Source organism: Carettochelys insculpta, chromosome 1 (assembly GCF_033958435.1).
Source record: "Carettochelys insculpta isolate YL-2023 chromosome 1, ASM3395843v1, whole genome shotgun sequence".
NCBI lineage: Eukaryota > Metazoa > Chordata > Testudines > Carettochelyidae > Carettochelys > Carettochelys insculpta.
The window spans coordinates 107,277,526-107,296,725 of record NC_134137.1 but is presented as its reverse complement, the minus strand read 5'-3'; the positions used below and the strand labels follow the sequence as shown (position 1 = coordinate 107,296,725).

The 19,200-nt window shown below is 42.3% G+C and overlaps 1 protein-coding gene across 8 annotated transcripts in view; it reads right to left on the bottom strand.

Moving 5' to 3' along the window:
• Positions 1–19,200, bottom strand: part of FARP1 (FERM, ARH/RhoGEF and pleckstrin domain protein 1) — a 298,536-nt gene that overhangs the window by 1,767 nt on the left and 277,569 nt on the right. For 6 of the 8 annotated variants that reach the window (XM_074989432.1, XM_074989485.1, XM_074989467.1 and 3 more), the window contains 7 exons: positions 16,159–16,227; positions 11,483–11,572; positions 10,104–10,186; positions 9,676–9,788; positions 8,627–8,790; positions 4,739–4,846; positions 381–532 (listed from right to left, as the gene is read on the bottom strand). In XM_074989432.1, coding sequence (XP_074845533.1) covers positions 381–532; positions 4,739–4,846; positions 8,627–8,790; positions 9,676–9,788; positions 10,104–10,186; positions 11,483–11,572; positions 16,159–16,227 — 779 coding nt within the window. Of the gene's footprint in view, positions 1–380; positions 533–4,738; positions 4,847–6,181; positions 6,319–8,626; positions 8,791–9,675; positions 9,789–10,103; positions 10,187–11,482; positions 11,573–16,158; positions 16,228–19,200 lie in introns of those variants that run through there. The other 2 variants (XM_074989476.1, XM_074989492.1) reach the window with 2 other exon arrangements.

Here is a 19,200-nt window from a genome sequence, read left to right as displayed (position 1 = left end):
AGGCCTCTAAGTTACATGTGTATTGCACAACTACTGAATGCCAGGTAGGTGGACATGTTTCATACTCCACAAATAAAATGTACTGTTGGGCATTCAGCCAGATGGTTTTTAATGAACTAACTGCTTTTATTTCTGGTATATAACATACTTCAGTGAATAAACTTTTGCTTAAAAGTAGATATGGTAACTCAAGAGAATTAGCCCAATTTGCTGTCTCCTGGTACCTTTGAAACAGTATATTCAGTTTAATGAATAGTTTCTAACTGTGATGAATTGAGTTGGCTGTATGGACTCCTGCACCAGTTCACTGTGCTTGCATTTGACCTAATGTCATTCGAACAACCTGGCACAAAGACACTATTTTCCTGTTGGTGACATACCTTTCAAAGGTGTATTCACTTTCAGCCCTGAAGTAGTACACATGGGATTTGAAGTGTAACTTGAAAACGTAATCTTTGTGAATGTTCTCAGATTCAGAAGGAATGGTAAGTGAATAGCCCAATAGAGGAAGGCTCGCTAAAGGATGATTGTCCTAGAAAAAATAGACGAAAAATGCTGTGACATCAAGTGCACTGTGGGCCACAAATCTTCAAATATACAAACACCTTTAACAATTTCCCACACTTTCATGGAAAACAAATCTATACTGTAAAATGTCAAAATAAACATTCACTCAGTAGCTTATAATGCCAAACCTAATCAACCTATTGTCGTCGTATGCAACCCATCTTAAATGAGAGGGACATATGCCATTTGTAAAACCACAATGATTTCTTTTTCAAAATGATTATTATACTCAAATAACTTCATCCAAACAGAAACAGGCATTTCTACTCTGAGTATTTGCCTCAATGGAGTCCACATACTAGATAAGATTCCTTTGGTTAGGGTGTCTTAGGGCCACAGGGATATGTTGCATGTCAGGTCAGGACAGAAAGGGTAGAACATTCCTAAACCCCTCATTTCCACACAACCTCTTCACACCTTTGCTAACCAGATGCTATAGAGATCTTGCATTGCTGTTGTACAGTTAATAGTCTTGAGGCATAAAAAGAAAAGCTTATATTGGTTTATGAAACTTACCTTGGTATTGAATCATTGCTTCTGTGGCTAAGTTGACAGGTTCTAACCTATCCAGCCTGTTTTAGAATGTGTGTTTATAACTAACTGCCTACCTTGCAGAGGTGTCCCCAACATGTAGGGGAAGCTTGTGTAATGAAGAGGGCATTGGAGCATAAAACTTTTTTTCAGAAAAAAGCTCCTGCCAACTTCAGAGCTACATTCAATTAATACTCTAGCTGCCTGGGAGGTTATTCTCAGCTTCTGAATCTCTTCAAGTTAAAGAAAACCAGATAATGGAATGGCAGCTGCTTCTTCACCACTGATAGCTCTGGTCAGCTGCTGGCTCCTAGACCTCAGCGTATAAAAGGAGCATTGCTCCTGGGACTCATTTATCAGCTTTGTTAAGAGTTTAAAAAGTGATGACTTACTCCTCAACGAATACAAGCTGGCTCCATTTTTGAACGACTGCCTACTACAGAAGACTCTGCACTGTCCCTCCTTAGCTAGTCCTCTCCCTACTGTTCTCTCCCATATCATTGAGTTCAGTTCTATGGCCTGAACATGAGTCTACACCAGCCCCTATTCGTATTCTGATGCTAAGACCCACCCCCATTTCAAACCAGTGTGTGGTCAACCTTAGCACTGATTACTTTTCCTGCATCTGGAGAACTGATGGTTATGCTGGAACTTGACTCTCCTCTACTTAATGTTTCTTCCTCGTCAGTGGCTCCTCAATCATTCTTGGTACTGGAACCGTGGATATAGATAAAACATATTTACTTCCTTTACACTAACTGTGATTCTTCTGTGCTGTCCACTCACATGCTACACTTGACACGTGCACAAAATTAAACATCATCAGTGGCGACATGCCTGTATGCTGGGCACCATCACAATCCTGGTAACTCAGGGTTAAGGGGCAGGATGGCCTTGATTCCTTCACTAGTAAAATTCAAAACCTTCAGTGCAGCAGTTAGCAGAGCCAGGGAGCAAGGCATAGACTCTGTATCTGGTAGAACCCCGACTTATGGAGGTTGCATTCCTGCACAGCCCTACATAAGTTAAGGAGCCAGGAAACTGACCAATGCAACAATGCTGGACCGGTTCCTGTGTCCTGTGAGTGATGTGGAGCTGTTCTGTTCTTTCTGCTCTTCTTCCCACATAGTTTAAGATGCTGAAAGTGGGCGTTTTGAATGGAATGCTCATCCCCTTATCATTTTGTCACCAACTAAATCGATTTCTGTAAGGGCAAATCTGAGGTAGGTAACTTGGTTTCCATATTTTCTTGTTTACCAAGTATGATCTCATCCCAGTCATTCACTACCAATAGGCCACTTACTTCTGGTTGGACTACTTTGGTCTGCCTGGCTCTTTAGCAACTGCTTATAATATTCTTTATTGGAAGTGGCTTGACCTACTTTCCATTATAAACATGCTTAGGAATTTAAGTGTTAGACTAAAGTACACACTTTAGTGAAAGAACTTCTGTTGTATGTTTGCATGACCTCTCTCTTAGCCATGTAACTGTCACCATTTCCTTCCTGCCTCAACCTCACAGGAGTTTTGAATTCATCTAAACCCTGGTTAACATCCTTGTCTGTGGAGGTAATGTATTTGCATAGCAAGATCCCAAAAGAAGGCAAAAATGCACTGCATGCAAGTGAAGTATCTTGGGATTCCAGCATATGGATCTGATGGGACAAGAGCTTTTCATCGTCCACAGTAGTTCTGGTAAGCTCCCCATCCTGCCACAGAAGTATCCATTACCAGAATCTTCAAAGGAAGATTCCTTTGAATCTTTGATTCTCCTGTACATAGCTAATCCAATTGCCAATAAAATGAAAGCACAAACTCTTGGAACAGTGTTTCTGCTGAGGGCTCATGTGTAGCTCTAAAGTTTATATCCATTTGTTCTTGAATCAGCGTTGTCCTTTAAATCGCTTTCTCCAGTAACGTAGATTACAGAGGGCAGGACAATCATTCAGGACCTCAAGAGCTGAAGATATTCAGCTGTCTGAAATCTACTCTAGGTACCCTCTCTTCTTGGGGACAAGGAAATAGTTCTGGTACCACAGCAGCAAAGGGGAAATGAGTTTTATTCAAACTCTCACTCCCGTTAGCAGGGTGTGTACAGTTTCTGTCTGAGAAGACTGTCATGACATGGGTCCCTGCAGAGAAGGGGGCTTGGGAGTGGGAGTGGACCAGAACACTATTGTGTGTCCAGTGGTCATGATTTCTGGTACACAACTGTCTATATGGTGCCACACCAATCAAAAGCAAAAGGGAAATCCTGGCACAGGGCATGGAAAGGCATAGGGAAATCTGAGCCAGGTAGAACTGATAGAAGAAGGATTGATTTATGTTTCTTGGAGTTCCTAGCATGAGGACCTATTTGTGGGTGAATAAAGAAGGAATGTGTTTTCTGTGCTATATACCATGCCTTCTAGGGTAGAAGGATTTTGTTGATAGTAAGACAATACAAATAACCAGATAACACACACTGCTTTTGCCTCGCTGAGGATATGTAATAGTTCATCTGTTGTCCCATTGAATAGGTTATTTCCAGTGAAGGGATGATCCTCCAGGGTTTATTAACAACAAAAAGGCCTTGTGAGACCTTATAGACTAACATAATTTGGAGCATAAGCTTTTGTGGGCAAAGACCTCCTTCGTTTATTAGACTTCCTTGGGAAAGCTAGAGGATTGGCTATACCAAACCCACCTCATGACTGCCAGAGTCCTTAACTTTGCTCCCAGTGAGCCTGCAGCCAGAGACAACCATGCGCAAAAGGGTACTTTGTAGTATCTCTGTGAAATGGGCCAGTGTTTGACTGAATGTTCCTGATGGATCATTTAATGCTGCGAAGTCTGAACTCACAGGATTGACAGCTTCAACAAGGGAAGGATTGGCATATACTACATTTGGATCACTGCCTCAAACCCCTAAAACATATGACCTTGCACTAAAGTTAATCAAAAATGTTATCAAAACAGAAATATTTATACAAATAAAACAAAGAATGTAGACTAAAGCTCTAGACACTAGAGCATCTCCATCTCAAACAAGTGGTAGAAGGTAACTGTAGAGGCAGTCAGCCAGCCTTGCTTCAGAGCACAAGGAGGGAAGGGGTGCAAGCAAAGACAACTGGGCATGTTAATGGCTTCTCGGGTGCGTACCCACCACAAGTGCACCTCAAGTGGAAGAAAAAAGGAGCCATCACTCTGAGGATAAATTACTCTTTGCCTTCAACTGAAGTTTCTGACTAAAGTATTCCTGGGATTCCAAACAAAAATAGTTTTAACCAGTGTTTTTTTCCCATCACCCCATTCTTCTCCAGCACAAGTTAAACTCTTCACATTTGAAGTAAAATGAGATGGCTCTTAAACCATCCACTCACCAAAATTACTTGTATATTTTGGTAACAGGTCCAGGGGATAGGCTGTTTCAATACAAGACTTGACACACATGCTTTTCGTGACTAACTGTATGGGGCAGGCACTGTATACCAACAACAGAAAACATCAGGCAACCTTAATTATAGGTTTGCTACAAACCCCACCTATAATAACCCCATACCTTCCTCTTGCCGTTAGCAGAACCGATCGTTTTCTGAATTCTTATCTTGGTGTCTACTCTGAAACACATAAGCCTTTGAAACCTGTGCAATTTGTTTACCTGGTGCGATTTGTAGAAGAACATACAGAAGTTCGTGAATACCACCCAGAGCTTCTGCCACCCATTGCTGTTCTTGAATTTTCTTAATAGGTTTCCAGAGAGCTGATTCTGAAATCGATGAAAGTAGTTAAAAAGAAGACAAGCACAACCAAATTATTCACAGTGAGGGAAATTAGTGAAGTCTCATGCAAAGAATGTTTAGTTTCCTATTTAATTTATAATTCCTACTGGTCATTTTTTTTAAACTTTCAGAATCAGAAATCCCTCTCATTCTTTAAACGAGGCTTGTTTATAATTTGTTTTCTTCTAAAAATATCTGCTGTTACCTTGTTAGATGCAGAAACCGTTTTGTTGAATGGGGTAACTTGGTAAGATAAGTTTCAATTAAGTTTAAATTACTTATAAAATAGTGTACTACTTAGTATTCTTTTAAAAGTTAGTGGGCAGTTTTCTTGACTAATGCGTTACATCCAATGTGTACGGTTATTAACAACTATTTAAACTTTTCTTTAATGAACTAAACATAGGACAGAAAATAGGAACCAAAAGAACTTAAATTTGAAACCTTATTTTCCCTCTCTTACATGGGTCTGAAACAACTCTAACCCTTGGCCTTTGTCACTTGGTTTTTAGGAGCCTAATTTACCACTCCTCATTCAGCTTGTATGCCCATTCTCTCCATGGGCTCTAGATGGTGCTGTAAACAACTGGATTTTAATAATGAGAAATTCAACAGATTGTCTTCCTTTTAGCATCATGCTATGTCCCTTGCTTAGGTGATTCAGCCTCCCCTATTCCTCCTTCACTTCTGTGCCCAAAATGGTGTTCTTTCAGATACTGCTTTCTATTTTGTAATTAACCTGGGGCCCTGTTTCTACTGCCATGTTTTCTTTCCATTTTTGTCCATCCATTCCCCACGGACACATGTACAATCAATCCTCTCTTCCACAAGTCTGTTGGCTCCTACAAGATTTCTGTTGTGCTGATTCCTGCTCTTTTTAAGTGTACAACAAAGCAACCACGAAGGACACAGCATCCTGGAAGCTGACTGTGCAATATCCTTAGAGTGTAGATGTGGTGCTAGCATAGCAGAGGAACAAAACTGTCTGCAAAATTCAACACACCCTGCCCCTAGTTGTGTAGCGGTTTAATGTTAAATATTGCATAGTCCTCACTACATAATAATTTGAATCTGCAGCAATGAATATTTAATTCTACTATCCCTAACTATTACTAGAAGAGAAAAGAATCAGTAGGTAATAACATATTTCACTAGAATGATATTAAAGAATTCTTGACATTTTACCCCCTTTTCTGCATTGGGCTTTATGTATTTTTAAAGCCTTGTTTTATACCAACCTGGCCTCTTTTCAGTTTTAAAATTGGATTATGGTGTATTTGACCTAAATTACATACAATTGTATTCCTTAAGTTTTTTGTTACCTCATTACTCTGAAGGATATCATAAAAGGACAGGCTTTGCATTCGGTACCAGCAGACATATGAAATGGAAACAGGCCGCTGATCACTGATCAGTCCAGCAGGTAGGGAAGAACAGTCACTGACAGTTAGAGGATCTTCTACCACAAGAAAGACAGAAAGGAGGGAGAAAGACAGAAAGAGAATAAATGATAATGCTTAAGTGAAAGCCACAGAGTGATGTGAGCATGAATGGTAACCTGTCAAGGATGGGAGCAGCTATCTATGCAACTGAAGATGTATGCATACAGGATGGCATGTGCCTCTAGATTGTTTAGTTTCCATTGTTTGCTAGTGACATTTTAAGTGTGAGAAGGAAAAAATCACGCAGTGGAGCATTAGCTCTCAAAACATAACTAAAAATATTTTATCATTAAAATAGTTCAAACATGAAGTGAATTTTTATTGAATTGGCTTTACAGAAATGGCCATCTTTCTACACTAAGGTGTACCTCTAGGTGAAATTAACAATGCATGGAAGTCACTATGAAACTGTTAAACATTAAAAGGGTGACCATCCATCCCTTTTTGGGCAGGACAGTCCCACAGTTTGGGGGCCATCCTGATTTATTTTGCCAAAGGAGCTAATTGCTCCCTATTCCACATTTTTCCCCAGCAGCTGCCTCCAGGTTCTGGCTCCCCTGCAGCTAGGGCAGTCTGGAGCCAGACCAGTGGAGCAGCATGGCTGCTGCCCACCTTCCCCCAGCTGGGGCAGCCAGACTGGCATGGTTGCTGCCTGGCTTCCCCTGGCTGGGGGAGCTGGGCGCCAGACCGCTGTGATTGCCGCTGGTTCCCAGCTCCCTGTGGCTGGAGGAAGTAAAGAGCTTTGCTGGCAGGGTAACAATTCCTGGCACCCCAAGTCATGGGGCAGCTGAGAGCTGCAGCTGCCCTCTGCAGCCAGCGAACATCCTGCCTCCACCCAGGTGGCAGCCCCCACAGGGCAGCCACCACCTGACTGACTTTGGGTAACCATCTGTCCCATTTTAGTCAGGACGGCATGATTCCCCTGTGTCCCATATTTGGCCAGGGGAGATAATGGTCACCCTAAACATTAGTCTTTCTTTTGGCTTGGTCTACACTCAGCTACATGCTGTATAACCTGATCTATCATCTAATTAGTACATAACTATACTGCTATCCTAGGAAAACAAGCCTAGGGGTCAAGCGCTTGTAATTTTTTTTTTTTTAACAGGTAGATGGGTTGGTAGCCTCCTGAGATTTTCTAGTACAAGTGCAATAGTATCAAGTCTAGTTAGATTTCTCTCATTTCAGCCCCTCTGCTTCAGAGTAGAGCTTCAGACAAATAGCAATCTTTAGCCTCATGTATTTTTTTTGAAAGTTTGAATGTAAGTGGTAACTCTGTTTTTGTAAATTGAAGAGTAATGAAAACACTGCAGATAAAGTATGCATAGTCCCTGGCCCCATAGATCATCATAAACAGAGCAACCTAGAGGCATTCGCTAATGAAATGGATGTCCTAAGAGTTGTCTTAAAGGAGCTAAACCAATTTACAATCTATTTAAGGGTTTTTTAACTATTTGCGCAGCATTTTAATTTACATACGGTTTGTAGGTACATTCAGGTCTCCCTCAAATCTTTACTTTCCTACCTAGTTTACATTTTTTGCTCTGTTTTGGAACCAAAGTCAAGCGAACATCTTAGCAGGATCCAGAAATGTAAAATGTCATACTTTTTCGTTAAATTAGTCACAAACATCTTATAAATATGTTAAAAAACTTGAAAAAAAGACTTTTTTAGATTTCAGTTATTCTATAAAAATAAGTGTAATAATTTCGATACTGGAGACCTTTCTACTTAGTATTCCCATGATTCTTAACATTTAGTATGAAACTGGTTTAGCTGTAATCAAAATAATAATCACATCGATTTTTCTGTGAAGAGGAAAGTGCAAATAAAAAATATGGCAGAGGAAAAAAAGCTGTGAGCACATTAAGGTCCTAGAGAAAGATGGCTAAAGTAAAGAAAGTCAGTTAGTATAGACAACCAAGAAACAAGCCTACAGGTTCCAGAGACAAATGTCCTTTCAGCACTACTACGTCATTAATAGATATTAGCAAGCAAAAGTATTCAAAGGGAGGTGGGGTTTTTTTTTTTTTCTTTTTGGTAGCCTGAGTGTGATGTGAAAGTTTATTTAGACTTCCACAATCAGGTTATTCTGTGAAATTAGAATAAAATTGATTTCAAATAATCAAAATTTAAATGTTTGCCAAGCTACTGATGTATGTTTTTGGAGAGAGATTGCTAACTTAGTTATGTTAAAACTCCAAAAGGCAAATAAAGGGTCTGTTGAATTTAATGAGAGGTATCCAACATCTAGAGTAAAAAGAAAAATTGTCACTGAAGAGACATTCTCTGGAGCTGCAGTTCCGATTGTTCTGAGGCAGATACCTCTACAGCAATACTAAAGTCGATCATTGAAACGCTGGTATTTCTGTGCCAGCAGACGTGCACCGTAGTGTTGCCACGGTGCGGTGACTGACGTTCAAGTGAGGTGCGGGATGCACTGAGATCGTCCTCTGATTCCTGGTCTACAGTAGTTTCATCAGGAGACTCTATGAAATTCAGGGAGAAAGCATCTTTCTTGCAACATATATGATTGGTAAAATTATTAAACATGAAGCTCCAACTCTGCTAAGTGGTTTATATTTTCACAATTCCATGAACAGATTTTAGTTGACACTCTTCTATAAATAACAGGTTCACCCAGAAATTTAAAGGGGTAGCTTTGTTTAAAAGGCTCACACAAGGGTCAGCAACCTTTGTGAGGCAAAGTGTCAAAATTTGACCTTTTGACCTCTATGTACCCATCCCAGTGCTAGTGATACTTATTAAAGTCACCAACAGTCCTACTTAGAACAGCTTCATTAATAAATAAATAAAGATGCAGAGCTTTACTGTTTAGATGGTGGTTGGTAGCATTAGTTGGTCTTTTGTTAATCCATAGGCTTTGAGCAAGCTCCCAGCTGTATGGTGAAGAAGGGTCGGGGCTGAGCTGATAAAAATCGGCTCACATGCCACTGTTGGCACCCTTGCCAGGGGTTGCTGACCTCTGGGTTAACACATTCAACACTCACTAAGGTATTTTACTTTGGCTCTATTTCTCTTTGTATTAATATTGTGAACCAAAACTTCCCTAAAGCCGGCACTAGAACATGTCCTGAAGTCATGATGCTTAGGAACATTTTTACAATCACTTATCTTCAGTTGAGTTTCACTGTTGTACATTTGAATTAAAACAAAAGGAACGGAAATATTGGGATCATCAATAAAAAGCATTAAACTGGAACCTGGACCTACTTCTAAGTTATACTTGACTACACCCTCAGCCAGCAGGTTTCGTAACACTGGGGTAATGTGATACAGCTGCACTGTGTTTCAAGGAGTGTCATCTTTTCCATTAACACTGAATTTTAGTGACTACTGGGTACACTACTTACTATTGTCGGGCGGGCTACTAGCCAGTAATTCAGGGGTGGGGCCGCTGCTTTTCTCTGCCAAGTCTATTGCCATCTGAATGTCCTCAGTCCACTTGTCCATTTCAGCACGGGTACTAAGAACAGAAATCTGGGTATAAGTCACTTTCAGCCAAGCTGAGAGGACACTTTAAAAGCTAATCACAATTTGAATCATGCCTAAATTTGTCTAGCTAGGCTGTTTCTTCTGAGTCTGCAGAGTTGCCACACAAGATTCTAATTCACATTTCTCTTTTTCACAGCTTTTTGGCAAACCTGTTGCTCATGCAGCAGCAAGCATGTCTGTGTGAAATAATTTTAAGAGCAGATTGGAATAAAATTCTATTCATCTGCTCTATGCTTCCTGCACAAAAGGATGAGAGACGGGTGTACACGCAGTTACAATGAATTACCTTGCAGCAACAATAATGGACTGATGATGACCTCGTAGTGTAAGACAATGAGGAACTCCCCATTCCTCTTCACTTTCTTCTATCTAGGAGACAAAGGTTCATATATCATATAATTATATATTATATGGACAGAAACAGTGGGAGGGGACAGATGGGAAATATAGCTGAGATTCACCAAGATGGAAATGGAGGGAAAATATAAAGCAGCTTATAAGGAGTTCTGAAGGCCTAGGCAATGAGAAGAATGAAATGCAGTAGGTGGGAAGGAAAAGATCACTATAGCAATGACTTCCCCCCCCCCACTCAGCCTTAAATACAGTGATTACCTCAGGCTGTTCTGTGTACTGAAGTACAATAATTTCCATTCTTTCAGTCAGAATACTGAGACACACACAAGATAAGAAAAGAATTCTTTGATACATGCAAGGCTGGAATCTCAGAAGCACCAACACAACGCGTGAACTGGATCCTGCCAGGTGTACATACAGTGCCTGCCAGTGTTCCCTGTAAGCTGAGTGCTTGGGCGGCTCCCCAGGAGGGATTCAAGTGCTTCTATTGGTGGTGCACATAACAAAATTTATTGTACCCATTGATGGAAAAATTAGAGGGAACACTGGTGCTTGCCTGGATTCTTGAAAATATTAAACAAAACATGGAACATAACAGAAACACTATGGAAATTCCAGTAACAGTAGCAGTCATGCTTCATCCTAGGATCAGCAAATACAGACTTCCAGAAATAATGAATTAACGCAACCCCAAAACGTTGGAGGAAATTAAAAAAAAATCTCTCAAAGACAGTATTGAGAGTACTGTACTCAAGGCCTCAAGTACATTTACAAAGAATACACTAAAAAAGTGGTGATGAAAATGATACAAAGAAAAACTGCACTAGCTTGTTCAGGACTTTTCTACCAGCTTCTCAGCACAACCTGATGAGAGGCTACCGATTACACATTAATGGCTAGACTGTACTCTGTCCTAGGGTGGATATGTGAGGCTGCTGGACACAAAAAGGTATAATAAATGGAGGACACATGCCGAGTCCTTTGTGCCCTCAGGAACTGTACTAATCTAGCAGATCTGATGGGCAACGGAGAGATAGGGGGTGAGCCCTAAAGAGTGACACATCAGCCACACCTCCTACAAGCTGGGGAGCTTCAGGAGGCATTATGCAGCCATAGAATCCATTGTTGTTAAGGTGAATTTCGGCATCTCTTGAAATAAAGGGAAGTGCCTGCAAGACACAACACAATTCTGACCTTTTATCGTAGGCTATTAGCTACATGGGTGCACCAGCCTGGACTCAAACAAGTAATAAGTTACATATTACATGTAAGCCCTGAGCCACTGAATTCCCACAGTTGTGGTATACTTACTGTCATACCATACAGTGGGAGCTGTCCATGGACTTTAAACTGATTTGATGCCGTCAGGCCTCTACCGGTGTACAACAAAACATCATTAAACTAAAAAGCAAGAATGGAACATTATTTAGGTGAACAGTAGAATGTTTAAAGAGGAAAAACAAATGATGAAGCAAAGTCAGACAGTAATGACAGGTAAAGGCCAATAACAGAAGGATGTTTGTATGACAGTCCTAATAGCTAGGGGACTATCATCTAATCCAGTATTTCCCAAACTAATTTGGCCATGGAAATCTTTTGGTCTTGGAATACATTGACGGAACACATACATGGTGGCCCGTGGGGGGAGGGGAGTTCTTACACAACAAAAAATTGCCGCACATAATGTTCAGAAGTTGATTTAAGAGTTAGTTTTTTTAGAGGTCTTTCATTTTACAAAGAGCAAAAATAAGAGATCATCATCTGAATGAACAACTGATGTCTTTCTGACAGGAGGATGGTTAGCAACCCTATCATTAAGTATAAAATTAAAAATAAAGTACCAACCCAAAACAAAAGCATCAATATACATGGGCAACAGAAGGATGGTTAGTGTCATTCTTTGGTATGAAAATAGAAAGGCTGCTATTGTTCAAGAAAGGACTGATCTTCCTTACAGCTTAAAAAACATTTTTATGAAAAAGAAATAGAAAACAAACAAGGTATGGAAAAATATTTTAAATATTTTTGATTTTATAAATTTGTTATTTTTACAGAGAACTACTGGAAAATAAACATAAGTAACATTTGACAGGTTTTTTTAAAATGGAAGTGTTTTTGCATCTCTGTTTCAGCATAAGTTGCATAACAACAACTATACTATCATGAATGCATTATAAATTTTACTATACCTACAATCTAAATACTATTCAAACACCTTAGTGTTTTTGATACACATATCATTTCTTATTTAATATTTTAGAAGGAAAAAATATTGCTAGAATCAAATTTTTTTCATGAAAAACCTGTTCACATTGCACAGAACCTGTGTTCCATGGAACACAGTTTAGGAAATAGTGATCTAATCCAAATATCAGATCACACAAAATACTCCCAGGATCACCCCCCTAATGATCTCCTCTAAAACTAGTGCTAGGAACCCTTCCCCAGCTCCTTCTTTACTTGTAGCTATCTTCTGGGGCCTGGTTGTGATCAAGTGCCTTCAGGGATCTCAGCCACCAAAATGCGAATAAGCCAAAGAACTGAGGTCAGAGATAGTGTTGGTTGGTCCTTACGCATCTGAAGTCTTATGGTGGATAATCTGCTTCCAAATATTTTTACTCTGATTTATGAAGGAGCAAGCTTACTTGTCAGAAAAATGCTTGGACAATGATCCCAAAACTTTTCAGCATCACGCCCCCATTTTGATTTTTGAGAAACTCTCACCCCCCCGCCTCTTCTTTACTGTCATCCAAAGCCCCTTTTTAACAAAAAATTCCATTTGTAATCTAAAATAAACACAAAAACCTTGATATAAAAATGTTATTTAAAATTTAAAACAAGCACAAATAGTTTTTCTTGGTCCCTGGTGGATGCCTGGTGCAGCCCCAGCTGGCTGGGTGCCTGAGCCCTGTGCCAGCTGCCAGAGCTGTCCACGCAAGACACCCACCCACCTGAGATCTGCATTGCCAGAGCCGCCTGTCGGAGCTGCCCCTCTGCCCCCTGCCTGAGCCCCACGCTACCAGGACCAGCTGCCTGCCCACCAGCCACTCACCCCAGTCATGTGCCAGCCGCCCGAGCCTCACACTGCTGGGACCGGCTGCCTGCCCGCCAGCCCAATCTGCCCCGTGTTGCCAGGCCAGCTGTCCACCTTGCCTGCAAGCCACCCACCTGAGCCCCTCCCCTCCCACCACTAGACGCCGCTCTTACCCCATCCCCAGTCCTGCATCTAACCCTATCCTCCTCCTCCTTCCACTCCAACCCACATTCCATCAGCTTGGCAGAAGGCAGCTAGCTCCACACAGGTCTTTGCTGGCTGCCTGGTTCTTATAGTGGCTGTGCTGGGTCATCCACATAAAATGGCAGGGGCTGAGAGCCAGAAGCAAAGGCCGGCTCTTTCTTTGGGTAGGAAGAATGATGGGGGAGGGGCTGGGTCGCCTCAGACCACCCTTGGAATTTCTTCATGCCCCCCCAGTTAGGGAAACCATGCACTAGGGGGAGCTATCATGTCAGCCTCCAAAGAAGGCTTTCCACTGAAGACATCAGATTGTCCATCATTCTGGGTATACAGGGGCTTGCTGATAGGCCTACTTTCCCATTAATAGGAGTCAAGGCATATAGTCTGCTTACCATATCTCCTAATCTAAAAGTCAGGGACACCACACTTGTGTTTTCTTACATGCCATGGTTAAATTGAGAAATTTTGTACAATTTGTTAAAATAAAGGTTCTCTCATTGATTTAAACCAGTTCTCCAAAAAGAAAATTGAATAATCAAATTTTATCATATTCAACCATAAAGATCCATGACAGATACCCCGCACACACCCTTACTCCACAGCCACCATCCGCCAGCTTAGCTACAGGAATGATTTCTGTCCTCCAGGTGTATCGGCCACCAGAGACAGTCTGATACATTCTGCCAATGCGTTACACAATTATTTGCTAGACGTGAAAAGAATACTGGAGATTAGGTTTCCTGGATTCTATCCAGGCTTGGAAGGCGAGTGTGGTGCAGTGGCACGTTCATTCTAAAAGGCAGAGCAGATGAGTGGACAATGCCTGCGTCTGCCATTCTAGAGACTTAGGTTTTATTACCACCTGTGCTTGAAGTGACCTAGTGTGACTTCTCTTTGCATGCACACTGGGAGCCTCACACCCCAACTTTTAAGGGCTCTGAAGTGCAAGAAAATGAAGAGCAGTCAGTGACAGAAGTCAGTAAATGTGACATTTGAACGAATGGTCCAATGGCTTACCACTTTTACAACAGACTGCAGCAATAGCCGTTGGTCTGCCTGTCTTGGCCTGATTTAGTAAAACGCAGAATGCCCTGTAATATCCAGAAGACTGAAGAGGTCTGCCACATTCTATTGTCACTCGTTTTAAGCAGCCACTTGACTCATAGCTTATGTTTTCAAGTTGAGATGCCCCATAGCACATTGGGCCATTAGGAAAGACCATTGGCCCCATGCACTGTCTAGGACCCAGTACAGTAACAAGGTCATAGCATCAGGATTGGGACAAGTCTTTCCTGAAGACCCTAATTTGGAGTAGGGGGAGTAAATTTATCCAGCTGCCATCTGGTTCCACTTCAGATAGACAAGGGGAAACTATTTGATCACCATGAAAACACAGGAAGTGGGGATAGGAGGGGCTGATCTCTACCAGTGCTATGAGCTCAAAAAGCAGCTCTAGACATGGACAGGTGCAGTAGTTTGATGAGGAGAAAGATATGCCACCTGGTGAGGGCCTGGAGGCCTGGCTCTCAAAGAGGGATTTGCTGAAGCTGACAGAGTTATGGTGAGTTTTCCTTGGTCTTGACAAGAGTAAATATCTTTCTGGTTTTAACGGGAAGAATATGAAGGAAGAGCCCAGGGTAGACATCATTGTATAAGTGAATCAAAATACAGTAAAATTCCTTTAATCCGGTACGTCCGGGACTGGACAGGCGCCGCATTACCAAATTTTCCAGATTAGTGGATGTCACCATAACCCCCATGCCCTAGTTCAACCCCTACCCCCAACCTCTAGCGACTCACCACCCTCATGCCCAGCTGCATCTCACTACCCTGTGGTCCTGCAGCTTCACCACCCCGTGCCTAGCTGCAGGTCACCACTCTTCGCACGTCCCCAGCTTCTTCACCACCCCCGTGGGCTCTGCAGTGCTGCTTGCATGCCCAACGGTGGAGGAAAACAAGCACATGAGCGGGGCCCTGGTGGCCTGCAGAGCTCTGGATGCCCTGGGCCAGAACCATGGTGCTGGGGACAGTGGCTCTGCAGGCTGCTTCGCTGCACAGCTAATGGATGCCTGAGAGCCAGGCCCTGCCCTGCGTGCCTGGGACCGAGCCAGTAAGAGGGGGCAGGCTGTGCAGTCACTGTCTGCCAAGCACGGGCAGATGGGGCTGGTCTGTGCTGTGCTGAGGGGGGCAGAACCTGGGTAGGTCCCAGGCGCTGCAGGCTGTGTCCAGCCGAGGCTGCGCTTGTAACCTGGTGGCAGCTGCCAGCTCCCTCCATTCCCGCACGCCCAAGGCTGCTCCAGTCTTCGTGTCTCAATGCCTGTGCGCAGGGAAAGCAGGTGAAACAGGCAGCATTGTAAAACCAGCTTCTTCACCCCCCTGCCTCCCTGGCGCTCCTCCAGCTTCTTCACACCTCCCGCAACCCTCGTATATCTCGGGGGACCACCAATGCTGGACCATCAGGGTTTCCAGACCGTCAGAGGACGGATTAAAGGAATTTTACTGTAGTTTCATTTTTCTAGGAATCAATTACAATAATGGAAGGGCAATATGCCGGGCAATGTGACTGACTGATGAGCAGCTCTGGCTGTGTCAGGTAATAATATACTGTGTTCATTTAGATCCCACTTCTTTCAAATGGGAAAATTTATGTAATGTTTCAAGTCTAACACCTTCCCTGAGAAAACTCTCAGCTTAAAAAAACCCCCACAGTTCTACTTCATTATGTTCAGTACAGACCGTTCTTGTCACTTACCAGGAAGAACATCCTCTGCTGTAAACCCTTTCCAGATAACTTACTTAGACTGCCCAGTCTAATGAACTCCTGTAAGAAAACAGACATAAAACAAGCATGGCAAATATCCCTTTTCAAATAGCTTGCCGAGAGTCTGTCGGTGCTTAGCCTCATGTCATCAACATCGTCATACAGTGAAAGTTATTTTCACACTCACTTCAAATACTTACATTACATTAAAATCTCATTTACAAGGCAGTTTCTTCCTATTCAGAGCTGCCCTTCCATTTTCATACATTTTTAATACAGTCACTCACCTGATACAGTTTTATTCAACTTCATAGATTATAATATTAATATAAGGGGAATTTTCTCTATCTGATGTCAGTCGCTCTGGACACCTCTCACATCAGTTTTGAGTTAATAGATTACTACAAATCAAACAGCTGGTTAAATTACAAATGCCTCTTTTTATTCACCAGCATCTGCCTACCTTCCTCCTTCAAATACACCGCTTAATGTTGTTTACGGCTAACCTGGCTCTTGCTCTAAGCACAAAATCACTTAAAGGAAGCAGTTATAACAATGAGAGAAAGGGGAGATTTGTCTGGCGATATGAATTCTCATAGATGAGCAATACAGCTCATATCATGTGATATAGTGCATCTACTTAGATTAATCCATGTTAAAACACGTAAACTCAGAAAGAGAGAGCTCTCTCTCAGGGAAATGGAACTGCCAGAGAGCCAGGTTTTCTGGCATTATTTTAAATTGCATCATTCGCTATTTTGAATGATGAAATAATTCCCTTTTCCACATAATGCAAATCAAGGCTCTAATTTCCAGTCACTCTCTCTAGCCTCTGTCAGGAAGTCTCTCATGGGTGCTCTATGAATTTTCAGGGGACAATGCCCATGCTACCTGTGCACACTGTACAAGCAAGGGATACTAAAAGCAGCAGACAGTCTGCAAACCACCAGTAGACCAGCTCATGAAAGATTCCCCATGTCAAGGGAACATTCCACTTTACAGAGAGTTGCTGTAGCTTGTACACCTGTATGGGGGATGCCTGGCAGTCAGCACAGAATATTAATTATTATCATTATTAACCATTTATATTGTGATGCTGCTGGGCACCACTGTGCTCTGTGCTGTACAATCATTAAGAAGAGACCATTCCTGCAACGTGAGTAATATGAAAGTAGAATAGGCCTGAGAATGTTTGACATTACAGTAGGACACGGTGGCAGAAAGACCAAAGGACAGGATCTGCCTCGTCCTCCTCCTTTGAAGGCAACTCAGACACAGCCTGGGGTTGGAGCCATTATCTCTAATGTGTGTTTTGACATGGCCAAAGTAGGAACTGTGTCCCCCAAGTCAAGTAAATGAGGAGAACAATGCCAACATCCCTCAGGCACCTCCACACAACCACAGGCAGTAAGAATGTTCTTCAGAATTAAACTGAACCCCAGCCAGGGAGTTAATCTCATGGGCTAAGAGAATGGGGAAGGGAGGAGAGGTGGCAACCTCCTAAACATGTGCAGGAAGAGGGCAAATAAAGAAAGCTCTCTGATTTGGCTTGCAAAGAGCTGCGTCTCTGTCTATTTCACTATAGGAGCAAGACAGCATTTAAGTACACTACGCCCCTGTTTCTCTGTCCACAGATGGAACAGGGCAGCAAAAAGTGAATTTGACGTTTTGTCAATTTCAGTTAGCAGTCATGGAGTGAAATGGAGGGAGGCGGGAGAGAGTCAGAGAAGAGCAGCAGAGTTGCAACACATGGAAAGGGGGGAACAAATAACAGTAATTACACCCAAGACTGGGAGATGGAGGGGAGAAAAATAAGACAAAGTGGGAATAAAAGAATTGACTATGGTGCAATAAGGGAGTAAACAACAAAAGGGAGATGAAAAAGGGGCCTAAATGAAGGCTGGCCTGAGTGCAGACTTTGGCAACCTGCCATATGACCTGGACTGAGAAAGCAATATCGACATGTCAGCTTCTCAAACATGCAGCAGTCCACTTTACAGGCAAGAAAGACCAGGAAGAGCATAGCCTACCAGTGCTCTACACTGGCTCTCCAACCCATTGCACCTCCAAGTTCCTGTCTTAATTTGTAAAGTCTTAAATGGCTAGAACCTAAGTAGCTTAAAGAGTGACCTTTCTTCAGCATGCTGCCTCGGCAGCAGACACAGACACGTTACACACAATGGTTCCCAGGAGAAAAATTGCAGGTGGCTGGTGGACAACGGAGGATGGTGGAGGGTGTTGAGCTCTGGGATTTCACACTGCCAGGATGAGCACATGCCTTTGGAACACAAAGCAACACACAACCCTTTGTGCAAGTGCGGAAGGAGGGCCTGGCAATTTCCTTTCCAGAAGATGACAACCATAAAAACTGTTTCTTATAGTGATGCCATAAAAAAAGGAAGGGATGGGGAAGATGCATCTTTACAACAGAAACAAGATGAGCCTCTTACTTTTGGGAACAGTACGTAGATACCATAGACAGACACAAACATGCAGGCAAAGGCAGGCATGTTAACTATGCTCAGAAATCACCAGTGATGTGCACAGGAAACTTAATAGACTAGAGACAGTAAAAAAAAGAAGAGAAACTGAAATAAAGGAGAGAAATTCCCATGCTTATGTAACATCGCAAAATTATTTATTTAGAAAAGCTTGTCTGAAACAAGGACTCAAATTATTTCATCCTGTTACATGTGGCCTGCACAGATAACTTCCCCCCACAAGACAAAAGTAACACATTGCTTCCTTGTGTCAGTGCTTGCCAGCATGGAAGAGATGAGTTCCTTAAGCTACAACATGTTCTTGAACTGAGGTTTTAAAATGACAACAAATTAGAAGAAACCTCAGTTGTTCAAGCCTCACATGCTTTGCTGAGCATTATACAGTAGACCCCCCCAATTTATACGGAGGTTGCATTCTTAAGCAACCCTGCGTAAGTCAAACTTCACGTAACTTGGAGGAGCCTGGCTTTGGGCTGCCCACTGCGCTAGTTGGTTTCCCCACTCCTGTCAGTGGCAGCAGCTGAGAGTCAGT